This window comes from Centrocercus urophasianus, unplaced genomic scaffold, assembly GCF_019232065.1.
Source record: "Centrocercus urophasianus isolate 14NV4802_14NV808 unplaced genomic scaffold, USGS_Curo_1.0 seq_24, whole genome shotgun sequence".
Taxonomy (NCBI): domain Eukaryota; kingdom Metazoa; phylum Chordata; class Aves; order Galliformes; family Phasianidae; genus Centrocercus; species Centrocercus urophasianus.
The window spans coordinates 12,594,610-12,617,431 of NW_024884800.1; the positions used below are offsets into that span (position 1 = coordinate 12,594,610).

Here is a 22,822-nt window from a genome sequence, read left to right on the forward strand (position 1 = left end):
CCTCTAAGCACAGCTGGCTTTCAGCCTTTCACAGCAGCACAGCTCTCCGGAAGCTACAGCGGGCTTCAGCACGTGAGATTTAATAACTAAGAAAGTAATTAAGAAGTACAATAAAGAGGTTGAAAGACCTAAGTTCATCATTCAAATCAGAGGAAGCAGAACTTCCCCTTGCGCTCAGTGGTTTATCTCTGCTGGGCGACACCTCGCTGCTCGTGGCTTCTAACAGACCAGTACAGAAGGCACTGCTAATGCACACAAGCTGGAAAGCTGTCCCCTCAGCTGCCCTCCCTAACAATTAACATCCACGTCCCGTACCAGGAACCTCACTGAGGCAGAACACGAGAGCTTGACTCGCAGCGCAGCACCAGTCCGCAGTTCTCAGCAGATGAGATCTCAGTCTACGTGGAGATGATGCGGAACTGCAAAGGTAGCACAAGGCACATAGATGTATTTTGGTCACTTTATTAAATGAGATATTAAATAGTTTAAGGTTCAACTACTAAACAGCACTTTGAATGGTGAAAACACAGATACTTGATTCATACTTGAATGCTTCTCGTCCTTTAAAAACACATCTCCAGTCCTTATATATATTACAAAACAGCCTTATAGGAAGAGGTGACACCTTTTCTATAGTACTTAAGATATTTAATACAGAACTGAAAAGCCATCTAATAGAAACAAAGGCAAGTCTTCACAGCTGTATGATTTCAGCAGCCAAAGCTGGTTGATGGACTGAAACATTACTATACAACTGGGACAAAACATATACAATATCACAATACTAAGCAAAAACGCTTTACATCCAAAGGAATAAACAGGTTACAAAATGTGGAGAATTTAGCAGGCAAAATTGTATTACAAGCAACATTTTTATTCGCCGTCTTAAGCCATCTCATCTAGTTAAAACATCTAAAACAAATATAAAAATGAGCTTTTTGTTATCTTACTGATGTATGTTCTGTCTTTAAATATTTGTTAAAGCTTGATGTTATACTCAAAGCACGTTGTTATGCAGCTAAAATGTCAAGTGAGAAACATGTATGCAAAGTGGTCCAAGTTTTACTTCAACGCTTATCTCAGCTTTCTTCTTATGCTTCTGTTATCCATAGTTTTGTCCAGAATGAAAAAAATGTGCCGTTAAATGTTGCCTAAAACTTCCACATTTAAGTCTTTTGAGTTACTGTAAAACTCCATTGAACATTCCCAGGTTTGGTAGAAGATACTTCTCTTATTCAAGACGCATAGGAACATCAGTGAGAGTTGCCCAGAGTACATTTGCCTTCAAATGTTTGTCTCAGAGTCTCACATTCGCATTTCTTCTAGTGTGAATACACCTGTTTTTGCTCCCTTCCCCCCAGGTTAAACCTAACAGTAGAGCTGGCAAAGCTCCAGAACACAGGAGAGGTTCATTTGTGGCATCTTGTAACAAAGAGTCCGATGGCAACGTCAGCCTTTGCAACAGATCAGAGAAACTGTCCAGACCACAAACCAAGTTTTGATCACGACATGAAATATCACGTAAGATTTGCATATTTAGATGCAAAAGAAATCTGTTCATCCAGGTCAATTAAGTTCCAGAAGCCAGAACAGTTTTAGTTCACGTCAGCAAACCAGAAGATCCAGCAACATCTACAGCAAATCCATCTGCTCCTCCAGCATTCTCTCTCTGTTCCCTGTACTCCGTACACCGTCGCCTCAAAATGCTTCCGTCCTTCACTCCCAAATTACAAACGCTTTTATTCTGTGGGGGAAGAGCCAACCAAGCTATATTCAAAAAAGCCCTGTTTGGGTTTAGTTAGATCTCCACGAGCACAAAAACTGTGGCTAAAGAGAGTGCTAATGATATATAATAAACCAGAAGTTCATCTGCAGTCTATGTAAAAACAAACAAAAGAATCGAGCTCTTTGTGTACTAAGGTATGTTTTCACACAAACGAAAGGGAAGGGAGAGGAGTGCATAACCAAAACTCTGATGTAGCGGAGGAAAAGTTATTCCTCTGCCCTGGTACCTTGGGAAGCTGTGAGAGCCCCTTCCAGTGCCAAATCAGCAATGGTTGTGCCATTTTAAAGCTGATGGCGTAACAGGGTTTGCCCCTGCCCACCACCAGTATTCCAACCCCCCAAAAACCAGGAATTTTGTTTTCTTGGCCTGTCTCCCGCTGTTGGCAAGCAGACGAGACAGCAGCACCAGCAATAAGGAGTTAACAGAAATTTGTGCTGGACTCCGCAGAGAAAAAGGAAAAACACCTCCAGACCACCAGCTGCTATTCCATCACCTAAAGCTGAAAACAAAAAATGGCAGAAGACTGAGGAAGATCACTCTTCTTCCCCAAGTCACTATTTAAGGCTGTATACACAGTTTCTATATAACTGCGTGACTTACAAGTTTCAGAGCAGTAGTACTTAAGAATATTGCACTCATTTCTGTTTCAGAGTGTTTTCAGTTCCTATGCTTCAGTCAGCATAGATGATACAGTATGAGTCCAGACCTCACTCAAAAGGAAGCTGAATTATTTCTGTTACAATATTCCCACTAACTTTAAGAAATGGGTAAGCAGAAAAGTATTCCATAATTTGAGGAATCAAGTCTAATCAAGAACTCAGCTGTGCACAACTCACATATGATATACTGAAACGTACAGACCTGCAGTCCTTCCTAAGCTTCTCAAATCTGATGATAGCTTCACAGCTACTGAAAGCAAGCATAGGAGTTTAGACAGGAAACCTGCGGAGATACTACTGTTATGGGAGCACTTGTTTTCACTGAAAACAACTTGGCATCTCCTGTACTCAACATATGTAAGAAGATTCTAGGCAACATCACTGACAACAAGGGAAAACATTGTCCTACTTAAACAAAGCTGAAGCACTAATATGGAACATGGCATTTAAGGGGACCAACCAAACTTTTTTTTTTCCATTTCTTTTCTTTTTTTTCTTTTTTTTTTTTTTACAGTTGAGTTCTGTTAAGCCATTGATTCCTAAAAAAATAAAAGTTCTTTCTCTGACTTTAACAATCCTTTAGGCTTTTAGTGCAAAATCACATCGATTTCCCTTGGGAAGGCCCTGCATTTTTGCCTCTCATTGGGGGTGGTGCTCGCTGTAAAGGCGGCGGCTGCATACCACCAGACACTGACTGATACATTCCTCTCATATCTATCTGTTGGTAGTTGGAAGGATTCATGATTAAATTTGGAGGCTTTGGCATCATGAGATGACTCATTGCTGTTTGCTGGTAAGACATGTGCTGTTGTTGCTGCTGATTGTACTGCTGCTGAAGTCTTCTGTTCATGAGTATCCTCTGAACACAACTGATCAACTGTGAAGGGAAAGCAGAGCTGTTAGAAGTCACGACCTGCCTCAACGCTGCAAGTATCAAGTTCAGAGTTAAAATCAATTTGTTCAGGATCGCATGGCCGAATGAAAAAGCACTATTGTTATCACCATCACTAATGCGATGGTATTCACCAGCTGATTGCTGCAGAAACCATTTAGTAACACCATTTAGGGCTAAGTTTTCTTAATGATTTGCCTATTGCATTTCATACCACGTTTGGGCAAGTTCCTACTTGCACTATCCTGTGAAATGACTCCATAGAACAAATCACAGCTTTTTTTGTCAGGTATTATTTATCAGCCCTTTGAAAGTCCTGCACGTGGATCATCACTGCACATTTGCCTAAGAGAAACTCTTCTAATTGACATAAACTGGGCAACTTCCAGATTTTGCAAAATAATTCTAAGCTAAAAGATGTTCCCAATACTTTCTATGATTCATCTTTAGCTCTGGGAATTAGATTTCTCTTCAAGCTTCATTACTTTCAAGCAAACTACTTCAAGAGAAAAATCTGGTGAGGGTTTTTTTGAAACGATCTTCTCACGGAGTCTCCCTCGATGAGGTTGAGGGATCCAATCCAGCACACTGCACAAGTCAACAACTCCCGATGTTACATCATATACACCATTACACAATGCCAGCAAATACTTGACCCGTGGAAACACACAACCTGTGAGTAAGTATTTATGTACCTAAACATAGACCCCTATACACACACACGAAAAGTTCACACTCAATATCTCCGTTCAAACGTGGGCAGTCGATCAAGTGATTATTAGACATTTTACCATCTGTTGTTTAGTCAGGACGTCGTTATAGATGGCTTCTCGTCGCTTAACATCAAGCTCTTGGCTTGCCTGTCTGCTCAGGGCCAGGGCCTGCACTTGGCTCTCTGTAAGTGTTACATTCTCTTTCCACTGAAAAGGAAAAAAATTGTCTTAGCATTAGTCATTTTGATAGAAGCATAATGGTGACTGAGGTCCTGCATTATATTCAGAGTTGCATCAGGAGTTAAAGCACAGCCCTGTTCCTACAAAATGCAAAATTATACTTCCCCAGAATTCAAACTAAGAGTTAACAGCTCTTAAAACTACCAGTTTCAGTAATACGCCTCTAGATTACTAGCAACAAGAAAGGCAAGAATCCAAGATAGATTCCAAGGACAAGAAACAGGAAATGGTTCTTATTTCTGCACAATTAAGATACTTGTTTGTAGAAAGCTGGGATTTTCAGTGCAAAGCCAATAGTAATGGTTAAGTGTTAGGTTGGTAAGGCTCTGTGATATCCAGATGCCGTGAAGGGTTACTGCAAGCTGCAGTGATAAAGGTTGGCACAAACTGGAAATCACTGTCATTAATAACACAACAATATAGCTGAATCATCACATACAACAGTCATTTATGTGATAACATCCAACATTTTCCCATCTCCCAGTCTAGACCTACAGTTGTCTGCTGTACTCACTATAGTTGAAATGATGTCTTCAAGGGGCTGAATTCTTGCTGCAGTTACACTGTTGGTTGCTTCCACAACCTTCTCTCTTCCTTGATTAATGAGGTCCTGAGAAAACATCAGTAAATTAACTGCAAATAAAGCATTTCTTTGTCATCTTGTTTATATTTGCATATCCAGTGTACATACCTACATTTGAATTACATTTTTCTTCTCATTTGCACAAGCCAGTGAGTAACAAAATAGCTTCTAACATTCACACAAATGAAATTCACTATGTAGTAACTGAACTACGCATATCAATCCAGCAGCTTGTACTGGAGACATTATTTATATCAAAAAAATATTTAGGTACCCAAATGTTTTCAGATCATCACAAGACTGATGCTTTTCTTCACAGGCAAATCTTCCGCAGCACTGAGCTGGATGATGCTGCGGTCTCAACACGTTCTGTGAGCTCAAACCGCCATGAAATATTTTAGCACAGTGCTGGCTCGCAGGGCCCATTACCGCACAGATGTACACGACATGGGTCCCCCAGTCTGCATTCTTTGTTAGCAGCTTTCAGTTCTTTCCTACAAACTCCTTAACCAGACTCTACTAGGTATCCTAAGACAACTGCGCTTCAACCACTGCAGTTACAGCCTGGCATCCTAGCAGGAAGAACTGAGGGTAGCAGGGAGTGGAGCACGTATTCCTCTCTGCCATTCCTTCTCAGACACGAGACTGAGGCCCAGAAGCTCAATGTGGTAATTCACATCTGCAGAGAATGCAGAATTTCCCACAGTCCCAAGATACCACACAGGTATAGGTACTTCAGTTTATACGCATAGAACTTAGACATCAGTTCACCAATAAGAAACTACAACAAAAAAGGTAATTATTAAAAATAGGGGACAATTATATAATAGTAGGGTATCTAAGAACGACCTTCACCACCCACGTGCAACAGAGTAACACAGGCACTCTCACAGCAACGCAGGTGTTACATTACTTGGATCACTGCTCACCTCCAGCTGCTGATTGCTCATCGCTGACAGAGCGCCCAAATTGAAAGGAATATACGGCGTTTGAGAGTTGAAATTAGTGGGAAGCATGTTGGTCCCTGTCGGCATGTTGAAACGCATGGTCAAGCCCTAAAACACAAAGCACACACCTGTCTGCACAAGCAACTGGAATACATCTCGTTCTTCACTCACTACACGTGAATCAGCACACAGGTGAGTCTGTGCCATCAGTCAAAAGGACACGTGAAGCACAGGGAAACTTCAATCCTCCTTTTGAGCGAATACGTGAGTTTAGCTTAAATATTTGGTACGCTAAGAAAAGAACAGCCAAGGTTTGTTGGCATATTTACAGTTGTTTAAGATTCATCTTGTGATTGCAAACTACTACCTAGCATCAATACTGACTTGATAGTGACAGAATTGTGAAGAACTGAAGTGGGGAATTTATTAACAGGAATATCAAGTTTATCTCCCACTTGGATTTCTCATGGGGCAATTTCCACGCTCACTTACACTGACTGAATCTTCCTATTGCCTACTCCTAGTCCTCCACCTGCCACTTGTTCATTCAAGGTGGTCAGCAGCACTTTACATACTCTTTTTTCTTTTTCCTTTTTCTTTTTTACTTTCAGACCTCTGATCAGGTGCAAAGACCTGAACTAAGCCTTTCAAGACACTATTATTATTTTTTTTTTATATTAAACTCCAGCTACATCAAGTTACTAAACTGCTTTTACCATACAGTTTTAACCTTTTACAGTTTAACACATGCACACACACACTCCCTAGTGCTCTCACCAAGTCATTATTTTCTTCATTCAACCACTCCATAAAGTATCCAGTAAATAAGATACAGGGAATAAGGGGGGGAAAAAAAAAAGGCAAATCCTTTGTTGCAGATGCCCGTATGCTTGTGGGATTTTGGTGAACAGTTCTGTAATTACATGCCTTTAATGGCACTACAAATATTCCTTAAATGGCAGAAGTGAGATATTACACAGGACTCCAACTGATTGTCATCATGAAATTAAAAAAAAAAAAAGATACCCACTAGCATAAGTAGTACAGAAATAGAAATAGCACTGAATAGCACTAAGAGAGCAAGTGAGACACAGTGTCCCCATATTTCTAGACAGCCTGCTTCCCATGCCTACTTCCTAGCCTATCAGAAAAATTATTTTCCCAAAACAAACTGAAAAGGTCAGCGGCACTGAAATACAGAATGGCTATTTTTGTGTACAGCAAACTTATATAGATAATTTTACCTTCTTTTCTGCCTCATATTCTGCCCAGGCAGCCTTCCTTTCCTCTTCCGTGAGCTCCTCTTCCTCCTTATGGTCCAGGAGTGAATCATGCTCGTGATACCCTACTATATACTCCTTATTGATTTGAAGCAATTCTGCCAGGATTGTATCCTGTTCAAATGAAGAAGAGATGATACAACACAAAGTCACTCGACAGCTCTGTTGTGTTTACTTTTGGTGCACGCCTCACTGCTCCGACCCAATTTTCACTAATAGCAGCTCAAAGCTCTCCAGAGAAACAAAATTTAAAAAGAACTTAGAAGCACAACTTTCCTCTGAGGGAGGGTAATGGATTAACAATCTGTTGCAGAGATGACAGTCAAATCACTTAATGAACCACAGGAATGTACTCAGATTCCACAACAATAAATGCAGTTTAAGAAACTAAAAGGAATGGAATGTGCGAAATGATTTTCCTTTGCTCAGGCTGGGTACCTGACAGGGCCTACCAGCCACCTGCATCCACCAGCCACAGAGCACCTCCACCGGCTTCCAAACGCTGAGCAGCACTTCAGCCCACCAGCTGGCCGCCAGCTCCGTGCAGAGAAGGCAGCTCTCTTAAAGCTGTCAAGATGTTTGTTCAGACAAACCGCCCCTCAGCCACTCAGGCTACCAGAGGTCACACTGCTGTACAACCGGGTTTCTTCAGCAGGCAGCCATTTTGCCTTCTATGCTGCACAGCACCCCTAATGCTTAATTGCTTTTAAGGTTAACTGAAATGCTTACAGCATTCTTTATAACTACAAACCATTGCAGTTTTGTTTACAGATATGCTAAGATATATATTAAAATGTATTTTAAAATAAAAAAAAAAACCTACTACTGTTTTCTAAAGGGAAAGTTACTGGCAAGCTGAGCATTTCCTGGAATTGAGAAGCTACTCGCCCAACTACCCAGCTAGCCTGCAGATGACACACAACAATAGATCATTATCTCAATTAAGAGATGACATAAAAATAGAAAATGAATGGGAAGAGCTGATGTTTCAAGGTAAATAAGTTCACAATGGTTTAGCAGTCCCCATTTGCACTGAATATACAATCCTGTCTCCACAGCTGTTCAGAGATCAGCGTGCCTGAGAAAGCTCCTACACTCCTCAGCATTCAGCCTAGGGCTAATAAAACATAGACATCAATCCAGCAAACTTCCTGAACCAGCTCTGGAATGAATTACAGAGAATATGCTGAAGGGACTGTCTTTCTGCAGCACAATTGCACAGATATCTACAGACCAAACCAACACAGGCCTTTGTGCAAACAGGAACACAAGCTGTCCTCCTGGCACTTGGAAACACGGCACCTAAACAACCACGATGCAACAGCACCGAGCTGCAAGTGGATCACAACAGCTACAGGAATGTGTTCGTTTCAGTGCATGTTTAAAACACAACTGTAGTAACCATAAGCTAACGCCAAGTAACTGAGCCAGTCTGCAAGCTGTCTTTGCTTCATCCCTCTGCTATCACCAGCCTTCCTAAATCAGAACCAGTGCTTTCTGCTCTGGCTCCTCACAGAAACATTCAGGGTAATATCTCATGACTCATGGGCACAGGCAGCAAATGGGATTGTGGGATGGTGGGAGAGAAGGGCAGAGAGAAAAGGGATGCGATAATGGGAAATACAGAAAGCAGCTGGAAGAAGTGGGTGAAGAAGTCATGGAGCTATTACCAAAGCAAGGGAGCACAATTAAGGCACTCCCAACATACTGGAGCTGTACATCAGTGTGAGGAGGGTTTCTGGACATGCATATGCATTAATTTCCATGGTAACACAATTACTGAAAACAATACTGGAATATAATCCATGCTCACTTGGCCAACAGTCTTCAAAATGTGGTTTAAATTACAACCAACTGCATGTTTGCTTTTCTTTGTTTGAATTTTATTTTGCATTAAATATGATGGAACTTGAAAATTGGTATATGGAAGGTACTGCCATTTAGACAACTATCAAATGAAAAAAACTTACTTTTACCTCACATATAGTAGACTTACATTCCTTTTCATTTATTTAGCTTGTTGATGAGATAATGACATAAGTTGATTAACTTTTAAGAGGAAATCCTAGCAATGCATGAAAAACTGATGACATTTTTTAAATTATTAAGATTTTTAGAAGAGGTTTCATTTGTCCTTTTTAAATCCAGTCAGAAATTAAATGCTATGGAGAGATAAATGCATTAGAAAGGAAAACTTCCAGAGAGGAACTTCAGTTACGCTGTAGTTTAAACATTTTTCCTCCCCTCAAACAATTTAACCAAGGTTAAAAAATAAACATATTAATAAAAAAATATAAAAATACAAACGTTCTCCTGGTTCTGACTGCAATAGCTCTCCCAAAATTCACAATACTTTCCCTTGGTACAGAAGTACAGTAAGAACCATGCCCCGGTTGGGTCCCAAGATAGTATAAAATAATGATTACACTACATTCAACTGAACTGTTGTTTTAATCTGCTTTTCCAATCTGCACTACACGACCCAGCTGAGCCAAGTTCTCCTTTACCACAACCTGTGTCTGGGACTGCGTCCCGCTGACCGGGCTGCTCTGAACACGTGCACCACAGGGACAGCGGTGCCCCCAGAGCCCGTTTTGTCTTCGTCCAGCTCCTACCTCACATCTGCTGCTCCAAATTCAATATTGCATTGGCCTAAGTGCAAACGCCTGTGGCATCGATCAGGGTCCAATTATCAGTGCTGATGGTGAAGAGTGCAGCATTAGCTGTGTATCAGCCAAGGGTTCCCCAGTGCACAGTCCCGTGGGAGCTGAGTGTTAAATGCCTGAGATCTACACAAAAACGGCCCAGTCAAATCACACTACCTTTAAAGACGACTTGCAATCCATCGTTAAATTCACAGCAAAGTAAAATGAAACACCTGAAGTACAGACATCATACACTAAAGGGAATTCTCTTGCTTTACGCTTTCACTGTTTGTGTACAGTGGTAATTTAAGAAGCACCTTACACCTCTAGCCTCCGTTAGGCAGTGAGTCACCATATTTGCATACAGCTCATGCGTGGTAACAATTACTGCTACTCAGTTCTGAACTCCAACATCACACACCTGAATCGAGTGAACAACATCCACACTAAAACTGTCCTGTTATACATTCCTTTTCAAGATGCAGAAGTGGTTTCAGAAGGATGAGGGCAGAGAAGCAGCACTGTGAGGGCAGCGTGGCAGGGCCGTGTGCCTCCTCCCTGGAGGCTCCTCAGACAACCTGTAGGTGCTGCTCTGACTGCAATGTGCACAAAACTGCTGCTGAAATTCAAATCTGACACAAAACTTTGATTAGCTTCCAGGAAAACCTCCATCCTCCACATTTGCCACGTGTCTTTTATATAAAAGTACCATTCCACATCTCCTCGCTATTAACAACACTTTCTAAGAAACTGTTCCTTGATTGAACCTTGGATTATTAAAAAAGATAACATCTCATGGACACGTTTTCAAAATCAAGCAGAGTTTCTCTGAATCCGCTCTCTCAGATTCAAGCTGTGCCTCTGATAAATGAGTTTAATACAGCGACGTGCTTTCATTGCGCATTTCACACTGCCTGGATGGATTACAACGGTAATCCCTGACCTTGCTGTCTCCACAACAGTAGCATTACACAATGGTGTCACTGTTCAAGAGACTATGCTTTGAAGATGTGAAAGATACGAAGAGGCCTGAAGACAGAGAAAATCATACATGAAACCTGTGAAAAGAAGAACAGAAGCCTTCTTTTAGCCTAACTCCTCTTTCACTTTTGCCAGCAACTACAGAAGAGCAGCTCAGCCTTTGCGAGCACAGGGCAGACAGCTCACTGATGGAACAGAGCAACACAGGTGAAGTTTGGGTGGCCTCTGTTTCCAGCTGAAAGCTGCAGAGATCAGGCTGGGCACACTGAGTTTACCAGGAAAAAAACATCTGAGGATTCTAACCCTGAGGCAGTGTGCAGTAAACGGCTGTTACCATAAAACGCTTCTGTAAGCGTATCAGTCTTTATAATCAACTTTTTCCCCATACAAAAAATGCAGCAGATTTGTAATTAAATTCACCAAATCAGTGATAAAGCTGAATTGTGTATATCTACATAGGTAAGGAATAGTGAGCTTTCTGGATGAGTAAGTTTGTATGATTTAAAGAATCATCCACCGTCCATCACAGCACTTCCTACAGCTGATATCTACTTTTGACTGTTCACGTTGAATTTCTACAGAACTGGAGAGGGCAAAAGAAATAGAAAACAAAAGTAAAACTAATGATACATAAATTGTTGCATAATCAAAGAATATAAGGATGTTATAATCACAAAATAAACAAGAGAGTTAGGCAAAGCAGACTATGACAACAAAAGAGAATAAATAGAAGGCTTACCCCTATCCTGGGCTCGCTCACAAAACTCCAGCAGAGCAGATCTCCAGAAGAGATCCTTCCCCACTGGTAGCCAGCTCTTAAATAGGTCTAGGAGGGGAGGCAGCACAGTGAATTGCCTTCACCTGTGCTCCTCTGGCTGACTCATGGCTCGCCTCAGGTGATCAATCAGAGGTTCAGGCCGTGACTCAGCAGTTCCCATACAATTATGAGCCACAGTTCAGATAAAAAGATCGCAGAAATCAAGGAAGAAGTCACTGGACTCGCTCAGTTTGGTGTGCACAGCAAGGATAAAATGAAAATAAAACGTCCCAATCAGCCAAGGGGAAGACAAATGCAGCAAAAACAATGATTAAGAAACAGAGATCATCAAAACAGCTAAGGAGAGTTTTGTCTTTACATTTTTCATGGTAAGTCTAAGACCAAATGAAACAAAGGTCTGATACAGATTACTTTGCAACAGTTCACTGCACTGGCACCAGCCAACCAGGCAGAGCTGCTCAATGCCAGCTCAGCACTGGGAGCCACCCTACTCAGATCCTAAAACATCTGCATTTTGTCTTGGATCGACTACCCAGCAATCACTGATTACCTCACCTCGTTGCCCATGTGTACTAGATGGCCTTACAGGACAGACTTCACTTCTCCCCTTGGACTGCCTGGCCAAATCCCAAACCACAAGTAATGCTTTGCTCAGTGACAGCTACTGATTTTTTTATTAACATTCCTCAAGCACCTCTTTCCCCCTGACAACCAGAAGGACTCCCCACAAGCAAAGCAATGACATGAAAACACTGGCTGCCGCACGTGGGAGGCTCCTCTGCCTCCCAGCTAGGAATGTGCACTGCAAGCTGTGTACTTCTAGAACACTTCCACACCTCCAGTTCTTTTCCTCATTATCACAAAACCATGCCTAATTGTGGGACACAAGGGAAGGGAAGGATAACTGGGGAGTAATAGCTACCTTCCACATTTTGTGAGCCTACCAGGAAGGCAAAACACTGCTTTCAACAAATAAATGCACAAACTGCTAAGACGAGATGAATCTACCTGATGACACCTTGTCCTTTCAACCAATCCAAAACAAAACAGGTAAGAAATGCACACAAAGATGGACAAATTTTAAAATTTGTTCAGTACCATGTGCTAAACCAAGGGGAAAAGAAAAACAACAAAAATCAGAGAATTCCTATACACAGGCATTTTATTTCTAGTCAGCAACTTGGTTAAAAGCTTATATTCAATTTAACTGATGTGAACCTTATGCTGATGGCTAAACTGAATTAATGTGGAACTTAATTTCAAATCAAATACTGAACTACGTCTGGAGCTTATAAACTTCCACACATTTATGAATTGATCTATTACTGTAAATAAAAACAAGTAACTTCCAACATATAATGACTGCACTGATTATTTACCCACTGAGATGACTGTTTATTCAAAGCACTGATTAAGAAGTTAAAAAAAATATCTGTTATCTCCAACTTACTGCTTACACTGCGAAACATCATAATAAAAGGAGCCCAGATACAGTCATTAGAGTCTGTTTTCAAGGGTTTTGAAACAAATGTGCAGCAGCAACGAACATTTATAGGGCTCCCGCTTCCCAAATCCCCCCAGCAGCTGCACGGATGCTGTAGGTGGTCTGACAGACTCAATTTCAGAGAATGGCCTAAATAATAAGAATGCCAATGCAAAGCTTAGCCACCATTTATTATCAGGGTTTACAGAGAGTCTAGAATGGAGAGCATACAATTTCTCTTTGAAAATTAATAAATTTATGAACTAGAAAACCTCCATTCCCACACCAAGACCTAAACATAACTCAGAGATGTAATCAGGAAACTAAGTGTGGGCCACACATTTAAACCTTACTCTTTACTGCTAAGCTCTTCACCAAGTGATGAGCAACAGATAACTGCACAACAACTTATTGATCAATTAGCCTCCAGAAGACCACATTAAATTAGTGTATGTGGATGACATCTAACACAATGAACATAAATCAGACAAGCCTAACCTCAAATACAAACAAACTTGGAAAACAGAGAGTAAAATAAACGCTCAGTCCATTCTTTGTCCTGAACTTCACCGTGAGATAGGAATAAAAGTCTGACTATTTTCCAGTTTGGTTAGTAAGCTGTTTGGTTCCCTATGAACAGCACAGGATACTGAGCCATTACTAAGCGAAGCAGGAACAACGAACCACTACCACACATGCCACAGCCATTACACAAATAGATTAAGGCAAGCCTCACTGAAAACAATCTACTGTCATCTTCAAAGTTTATTCATCATCAAGTTGGAAAAAGGTCTGACATCATTAATTCCTGTTATTTCAGAGCACAGAGGATCAGCACTCTCACCATGCAGCATACTTAGTTTGGACCCAATGATCCTTATGGGTCCCGTCCAATTCAGGGTGTTCTATCATTTAGTGTAAACAATTGTATTCACCTTATTTCTAAGTGAAAAATTCTACTCTGAAGTGACAACACAGCACTCTTTCTCCTTCCAAGGTTGAATACCCCACATTCTAAAACAGATACAAGCTTTTTTTATAGTGTTTAATTCCCAGCAATGTACGCCGACTTACTTTTGGCAGCATTGGTGTGTCCCTCTTCTTTTTCTTTTCTGAATTCGGATCATCCAGCAAATCCGGCTCAAAAGTGTACAGCTCTGTTAGCTCATTCATAGTGAAATGACGTTCCACTTGCTGCTGGTCCACAACCCGGAAAGACAGGGACTGCTTGGTGACCTGCCGATCGTAGATTTTATCTTCCATCGTACCCTAAAGAACACAGATACTCGCTTTAATACAAATACCAAACCACCTGCTATGTAGGAAAATACTAACAGAGATACAAGAGCAAGAACAACATAACGTTGCTCTATTTTCCCCTTTTTTTCAATCCTTACCTACAAAGCCACCTGAAAACTTCGTTTGCTGAAAAAAAAAAAATGCTGCTACTGACTGTCATGAGAAATTTGTATATCAGGAATGCCTCGAAGAAGAGAACAGTCTCCCTCCAATTCCCCAATTGTGACAAAAGCGTCAACTTTCAGAGGACCTACCTTATTTTGTTGTTTTGAGCAGCCCACAAAAAGGAAGACAGATACCATATTGCTGGGTAGGAAGGGCAGGGGAAGAGAAGCAGTCAAGTCTAATCTATCACAGCTGTGTAAGAACAAACTTCATCTCTGATGAAAAAGGAATTTTTTTTCTTAAAGACGATGACTACAGAAAGTATGAGAACAGCACAGCCTGTTCTAAACACTGTAATTTAAAAAGGGTACCAACAGTTCAAAAGTGCACGAAGAGAAAAATAGACTGAAGCCTGAAGGAAAAAAAAATGCATATCTGACAGAAACATGTTACAAAAAGTAACGTATTTAAGTTGGCAAGTGAACAGTGACTTGATCATGAGTTAAGTACTGTTACTGGGAAAAGGTCTTCAGTCTATACTGTAAAAATCCTTGAATTGAAAGGTGAAGCAAGAAACTACCTATCAGAAATAATGGTGCTACTGCTTAAAAACAGCACAGATCAGTGATCATCAGAATTAGGAACAATTCTTCTGATCTTTAGGCTGCAATACAAGCTCTCCAAACATGACAGCATGCTTTCTTCTATATTAAAAACAAATCCTTAACTTTCTCCTTTGGATCTTCAGCAGCCTTGAGACCAGTCTGTAGAAGTCAGCCACACTGAGCAAATCTGCTGCCAAAAGGCAACTACGCTTTGTGCAGCCATTCAAATCACAAATTTTCAGTAGTGTGCAAGTTAAAACAGTAAAAGCGTTATTCTGAGTGTGTGAACCTCACTGCTAAGAGTGGTGTTACACAGACTGCCAGATGAGATGGGCTTTACTGGAAATACGTTCAGTTCTTTTTAAATTCACTGCTATTTCCTTCAAGAGTTTTTTCAGTGGTTTCACATCAAATACAGCTACCAGATTTGGGCTGGAAGGTGACTGGATCAGTGTGAATCACCACTAACTTCAACAGACATCCAAACAGTTAGAGATTACAATTCAGATTGCAGGACCAGAGTATCACAAAATCATCACTCAGAAACGTACCTGGGCCAAAAATCTGTACACAAACACAGGTTTGCTCTGCCCAAAGCGGTAAACCCTGAAAATACTCTGGATATCGTATGATGGGTTCCAAGAAGCATCAAAGATGATTACTCTATTAGCAGCCACGAGATTAATTCCAAGGGAACCTGCCTTAGTGGATATAATAAACAAGCGGCCTCTGGAACAAAGAAAAGTTGCAGATGTTTAATATCTTGGAAAAAAATTACTGTTGCTGTTATTGTAGAATTGTCATACATGGAAACTGCTCAAAAAACATCATTAAGATGTTGTACTAAGCATAAAAGAGACAAAACTTTTAGCAAAACATACCCTCAGAAATACAGATCAGGTACAAATCAACTGTTAACAGGAACTGCTGGGAAAGACTTATTTTTCTTTAAATTTCTGCTGTTTCAAATTCACATTATATCACATTCAATAGTAATATTAGAAAAGTATACCCCATATTACTGAAACTGTTCTCTGGCTAGCTCAAAGGGTAACTCAAGCACAACTCTGTCTCTGATAAAGACTTTAGACTCAAAAGCCAAACTGAAGTACAAGTATGGATGAAAAGCTACAGTTCATCTCTACAAAGAACCTGCAGCCTCCAGTAAGTATCAATATGGAATTCAGCCACAAGTATTGAAGTAAACAAATAAGCACACTGAAGGGAGGGGACAGTCAACAGTTTCTTGCTTGAAACAACTACATGAAGCAGTGCTGCACCTGGCAGCATTGCGAAACTTCAAAGGCATAGCGTTAAAGGTCAGTAAACTAACACAAGTAACAAAGAAATATGGAACAAAAGAAAAAAGGGAAAAAAAATCAACAACGTCTGTCTGAAGAGACCTCACCTCACGTTAGTTTCATCATTAAATTCTTCAGCCCATTTCTTTCTTGACTGAGCTGTAGTTGAACCATCCAAGCGATAGTAATCAATGTTTCGGAACCATTTTCCTTCACCTATAAGTAAGAATCATGATTAAAATGCTGGTTATGTAGATAACCAGACTGATAATACTGGAAATGTTCAACTCTCTCTCTCTCTCTCAGTGCAAGAGCAAACATGGAGCAAAAAAGATGACATTCTCTAACAATTCAAAGCAATGGGAAAAGACTAGAGGTAATTCAAGACAAAGAATCCATGATGGAAAACATTTTTTTGAAAATACAGGTGTTTCTCAAAGGCATGGCCTGAAAATTATTTAGTGAGGCTTGCATAATAAAATATAAAACACAATATGACAGAAAATAATGGCAACTGCATTTGTGAAAACAATAAACATCTGCAAAGCAAAAAGCAAATCTCCTACATATCCTAACCCAATCCTGTCTAAAATGATTCAAAAGCAGAGTAAATCTTGTCAATAGCATTTTACCTTAAAGAAAAAAATGTATTATTCATTATTATAGTATTACCTTAGTAGTATAATTTATTTCTTAAGATTCTGATCTTTTTGTAAAAATTAACAACTGATATTAAACAAAACAGACTGGAAATTAAAGATGCCAAGTTATAATCATGCTATGAGTCATGCCAGAACTGCCTCACAGGACTGTGAGGGCCTGGCACTGTTGCCAGAGAGCTGTGGGCACCCATCCCTGGAGGTGCTCAGTACCAGGCTGGATGGGGCCTGGGCAGCCTGAGCTGGTGGAGGCAGCCAGCTCATGGCAGAGGGAACCAGATGATCTGTAAGCTCCCCTCCAACCTAAGCCATTCTATGAATGTCTGTATATGGTAAATCTTACCATTACAGCCAGTTAGTAAAAGATCTACCGAATATGCATGCGAAAAAAGTCCTCAACCTTAAGAATGAGCTCACACTGAAGGAACAAACATTAAAAGCAAGAAAAAAGGATAGCAACTAATTACATGGGAAGGTAACAAACACTCAGAAGCTAAAGAAGCAGCAGGTGGGAACAAATCTGTGAGAGAGATACTGGAGATCTTCATCTAATGGCACTCATACCACCAAAGCCACATTTCTCTTATGGAAATGTTTATACATGCTTAGACTTAGAAATAAGATATTTGAAAGAAATGAGATTCAAACAAATTCTTCAATCTGCACTTATTGTGAACTGAAACTTAGCATAAGAACAAACTGCATCATCAGGAATTCGGGTAAGATCACACAGAGGAAAATAAAAAATCCTGCACAGCTCAGAGTACACGTCTGGTTAGTGAGAAATCCCTCACCATTCAAGCATCGCTAGCATAGCAATTAATTAAAGACACTGCTCTCTTACAGAATCCATAACAAAATGTACTGCAGCACGTATAAAGCCCAAACTCACATTCTGCATTCAGTATCCAGACCACACCATTTGAAAGTGTTATCATTTTCCTTCACTATCTCTCTCTCTCTCAGTAGGAAGGACCAGAATTTGCCATGCATGAGCATACAACGTCACTTTTATACAGAATTTAATAAAATGCCTTCTCTCATTTTGGATGATGAACATTTTAACTGCCTAGGCAATATTAAGCACACATGACACAGAATGAAATCAGAAACAAGAATCCATAATAGGATAGCAGAGACCACCTGCAGAGGAGAAGAGCAGTTCTGCCAACTTCAGGAATGATAGAATGTTTCTCATGAAAGCAATTACTTCAACTCCATTCCCTTTGGAATGAAGACAGACTTGGAAAAGAATAATTTGCTTTGTAATTGCTCAAACAAGCTCACACTCACCTTTATAGATAGGAGGCTTCTCTTTGTCAGTTTTCTCCCTGTTAGCCAGCTCCAGAAAATCTTCTATCAAATCCAACGATATAAGGGACTGGCTAAACACTAGGCTGGAAACAGAAACACAGAATTAAACTCTGGGGTTAATTATTGTAACAAATTGCTCATTCTGATACAACCTTTCAAACAAACAATCTTTCTGGACACAGTGAAAGACTTCGGGGGAGTACATGTATGCATGCAAAAACTGCTGGAAATAGCGAGCTTCAGAAACCTGAGCTATAGCATCTAATCTCTAGATTGAATGAAAAATAGACCAACTTATTTACAAGACTGTTTAAAACACTTCTAAAACTGACTTACACTTTGTCCCCAAGCTCCTCTGCCATTCGAAGGATTTCAAAGAGAAGAACCATTTTCCCAGAGTGTTCCAACACCTCAGCATCCGCATCAGTGACAAAATCTTTGTACCAGTCTGGAGCTGGGCTACCAGGATTGGATGAGGAAGTAGCTTTACCTATGGAAACACACACACAAAAGTCAGAGATAAAGGCATGGTTTCCATTTAAATGCTTTGAAATGTTATTTTTTAATGCTACAGGACATTTAGACAAAGAATTCTATTATCTGCAATCCTCCCCCTAAGTATAAATTGATACCTTTGTTTCCAACAACCATGCATCTTTGAAAATTCATTTGAATTATAGCAACTGAAAAGCAACTACTCATAAAGTGATTTGAATCTGAAATAAACACCTGAAATTCTTGAAAAGTTAATAGTTGTCTGAGTTACACCAAGACTATCTATTAAGAGAATTCACAGATGAAGCCTTCAAGTGTTCCAATAATACCTCCTGTACCACAAGATTGCGTGTCTCCTCTCACTTTCACAATACTCAGACTTAAAATCTCTTTTTCCAAAGCTAACGTAGAAGACATCAGTATATACAGCAGTACATAGAAGGGAAAAAGTCATTATTTCCCCCCTTTTATATTATTTCTCTACAAAAGGAAAAAAAATTCCACCATCATCATCTGTCTTTCTGCAAAGTTCTTTAGGAAGGTTTCTTGCCTGCTCACCTGCTAACGCACCACTGCGTTAACAACACCTGTAGGACGTTACATCTTCCGGGTGCAACAGTGAAGGACAAACACATTTGTTAAATGTTTTCAATATTCTTTCATTAGCATAGTAAAAAAAGGGAAAAGCACCATAGTTGCCTCTTAACTTTGCATCTTTTCGTACTTCTGAATTCAAACAGTTATCAGTTGGAGCACATTATTAGAAATAGCAGGAACCGTAAGCACAGAAGGAGTACCTGGCAAATTCCCTAATTTCATTTTGCACAAAGCACAACAGCCCTCTCAAACTGTGTTTTCCAAAATGAAACTGCATGATATTTGATTTACCTGTATACTATACTCACCTTCTTCTGGTTTTATAACTGCTGAAGGGTTGTTACCAAGTTCTTCTGCATTTCCTTCTCCACCTCCACGAGATCTTGAATTCCAGACTTTAATGACTTCAACATCGTTATCGCTGCCACTCCCACTTGAACTACATTCCTTCTTCCCTTTTTTCCCCTTGGATTTTTTTTTCCTAGAGAGATAGCAGTACACACCTATGTATTTATCTTTTTGAATCACGTTGCTAGAGGACATACACGTAAAAATACGTTTACTTTTAGAGAGATCATTTACTTTTATAGACATCCTCTTCTATTAGGGAGATAAATCCAACAACAAACAATAAATAAAAACTTAATTACTTTGCATAATCATCAGAACTTAAACTCATTGAAGTTTCATCAGAATCTGAAGCTATGAAGTCATCCATACTGTCTTCATCAAAGTAGCCCTTAAAAGAGAAAAAACAGAAATTTTACTGTTTGTTCATCTAGAAGCTTTTATTAAATCTTCAGCCATCTGCTTGTTCGTCATTAAGACAATGTTAAGTTGCACAAAAAGACAGCCTTTCAAAATGTTTTTAAGAATGACAACATATGCTGAAACTAAAAATATGACAAAAACAGCAGTAAAATTACCCCACAGCAACAAAGCTTTCCATTAATTTGATGAAACTTTACCCAACATTTGGCATAGCTTATTTGGAAAGTTCTTTATAGAGAGTATTTTGATACATCTAATTTACCTTATTTTCTTTGCTAATATAGTCCAGCTGCAAACACCAGGGATGAGTCCATATTCTGCTCAACATCTGGAAATCCTGGAACAGTTTAGCTCCAGCTTTGCCTCGTCCACCCTCACTGCCGCCACCTACACCTGACAATGAAGTTCAGGTTTGAGAATGAAACCTTGAGGTACATTAGCCATATACTGCTCCTCCTCTGAATGATCTGCTAGCACAGTACTGAGTGTTCTTTCCAGATGCACACCATATTGTAACATCTCTTGTAGAACAGGTGAAATTACTCAAAGGAGTTCTTCTCCCAGTTAAAGTTGTCAAAATTAGTTTTTCCCTTTTTTCTCGACCATGAGAAACATGATATCAATCTTACATCAATATACTTTTTTCCCCAATACAGGAATGAATCCAAATCCTCCTAGAAGGGCTATCACGTCTATTTAGATTGTATAATCAGCTCTCATAAAGCAGCCCAACTAGAAAACAAAATAAAATTTGCTATTTATTTTCATTTTGGTTTTCCCTCATTAACACATAACACTGCACTGATCTGTTACAATAAAGAATTTCAAAATGGCCAGCATATTTGCATTGCCCAAGCACAAATCAGCACTACTTCACAGAATGTTCAAAGTCGGACATTTTTTGTAGTGTCAAGTACCCATCAAGCAGCAAAATAACTCTTGGTTCTTGAAACAGATTGGTTTTTGTATTTACTGTATAAAAAATACAAGGCATGTATGCCTACAAGAGAACAGTATTTGCTACATCAAAATGATCAAATGTCTATGGCACAAAGCAGGCACAAAGCTTACTCAGAGCATTTGCTCAATAGATAAGGGAATGCCAGAAGATGTGTAAAAAATATTTTAACAAATCAACTTCTTGCTTTGTTTTAATCATAAAACAGCCTTAAGAAATTTCACATTTATGCCTCCCTATGATGCTGAGAAAAGGAAATAGAAGATAGACATTCTTAAGTTCAAATTTGCTAAACTTAACCTGATAAACTTGCTGTATCAAACACAAAGTTAATGTCTCCTTACAGACTTGTTCAGAAGTGAAAGTAAAACAATATAATTTGTTTGTTAAATGAAGGAAAAACTGAAAGTCTTAGAAAATAGCATCTAAAATGTGATTTTAGTTACATGCCTCTATTATGAGGCACAGGAAAACAATTTTAAGCATTTGCAGATGAGAAGCAGCCATTCTTCTATATTTGCTTTTTTATTTAATGAAAATCAGAGAGCATGTCCTTTTCTGGAAGAACTCTTTAAATACGTAAGTAATCCAGAGAACTAACATGGGCCTCCACAACCATTACAGAGATCTCCTATAAGGACCTGGGCCAGGGCTAGCTCACACAGCTCTCTTCTCATTAGAGGCAGTTCTTCCTTCCTTTCCCCCAGTTCTCTGTTTCCCATGTCACCTGTGGCACCGACCGCTGGATGAGCTGACTGTGCTTACCAGACTGGCAGGACACTAACCCAAGATCCAGAGAGAGAAAGGAAATGATGCTGTCTGATAGCTCCGGGGGCTGAAGCAGCTCAACAAGGCTGCTAAGTCATGAAACAGTACCACCCATTCTGACAACTGCAGGCTTAGGTTCAAATAATTTTATCAAGCCCTCCGAAGTCTAGACAGATTAACCGAACTTCTAGGGAGTGCATTTTCTTATAGTTAGTTGCACACACAATCTATTAATAAATAGACTGTTCCAACAATTAAGCAAATTAGAAGCACACTGTAACAAGCTTTTTGCCAGAACAAATCTTTCCCTTAGCTTTAACAAATAGTGGATTAAGGCCTACCTCCTCTTGGAAGCTGCCTGCCCTATTGAAAAAGGAGGAACTGAAAGACAGCATCTGTAAACATTTCTGTACAGAGTAAAATAGTTGTAAACATCCAGCACTGATTTTTATGCTCATCAATTATCCATAAAGGTTTTACTTTTCCATCTAAAAGCATGGCAGACCACAAAGTCAGGCTCAGAGAGGCTGAAAATAACTAAAACAAAACAAAACAAAAAAACCAATCTTGCTTTGTAGTAGAAATAGGCCAAAGATAACCTACAGAACCACTCCAACTCTGTAATTAGCAGCTGCTATGAAGAACTACAGTCACAGAATGGCTCTCCCAGTCCCAAGCCCTGCTGTGGGCAGATTACAAGATGTCCAGTTACCACTGGAGATACCAATGGAAGTGAAATTACTTTTGCTTCAAAACTCTTACTGCCATGACTTGCACCAAACAGCAGCATCACACAACACAACTACAGAAGGGACACATAGCTGGCAGTTTGTCTAGGAGATTGCAAGCTGCACTGCCCAGAACCTACAGTCATTAAGGCAGCACAGTGAATTTCCCACTGCTGTAAATTACAGCTTGATGAGCTACAATGAATCTTTCCTTCTGAGAATATCAAGAATAGAA

The 22,822-nt window shown here is 39.8% G+C and overlaps 1 protein-coding gene across 3 annotated transcripts in view; it reads right to left on the minus strand.

Annotated features, from left to right (window-relative positions):
- Window positions 1-446: 446 nt before the first annotated feature.
- ATRX (ATRX chromatin remodeler) overlaps window positions 447-22,822 on the minus strand; it is a 75,997-nt gene continuing 53,621 nt past the window's right edge. For all 3 annotated transcript variants that reach the window (XM_042824811.1, XM_042824810.1, XM_042824812.1), the window contains 13 exons: window positions 20,396-20,526; window positions 20,013-20,101; window positions 19,671-19,843; window positions 18,607-18,760; window positions 18,250-18,353; window positions 16,405-16,513; window positions 15,548-15,725; window positions 14,062-14,256; window positions 7,065-7,214; window positions 5,803-5,928; window positions 4,805-4,900; window positions 4,129-4,257; window positions 447-3,322 (listed from right to left, as the gene is read on the minus strand). In XM_042824811.1, coding sequence (XP_042680745.1) covers window positions 3,044-3,322; window positions 4,129-4,257; window positions 4,805-4,900; window positions 5,803-5,928; window positions 7,065-7,214; window positions 14,062-14,256; window positions 15,548-15,725; window positions 16,405-16,513; window positions 18,250-18,353; window positions 18,607-18,760; window positions 19,671-19,843; window positions 20,013-20,101; window positions 20,396-20,526 — 1,913 coding nt within the window. In that variant the 3' untranslated portion in view covers window positions 447-3,043. The remainder of the gene's footprint in view (window positions 3,323-4,128; window positions 4,258-4,804; window positions 4,901-5,802; window positions 5,929-7,064; window positions 7,215-14,061; window positions 14,257-15,547; window positions 15,726-16,404; window positions 16,514-18,249; window positions 18,354-18,606; window positions 18,761-19,670; window positions 19,844-20,012; window positions 20,102-20,395; window positions 20,527-22,822) is intronic.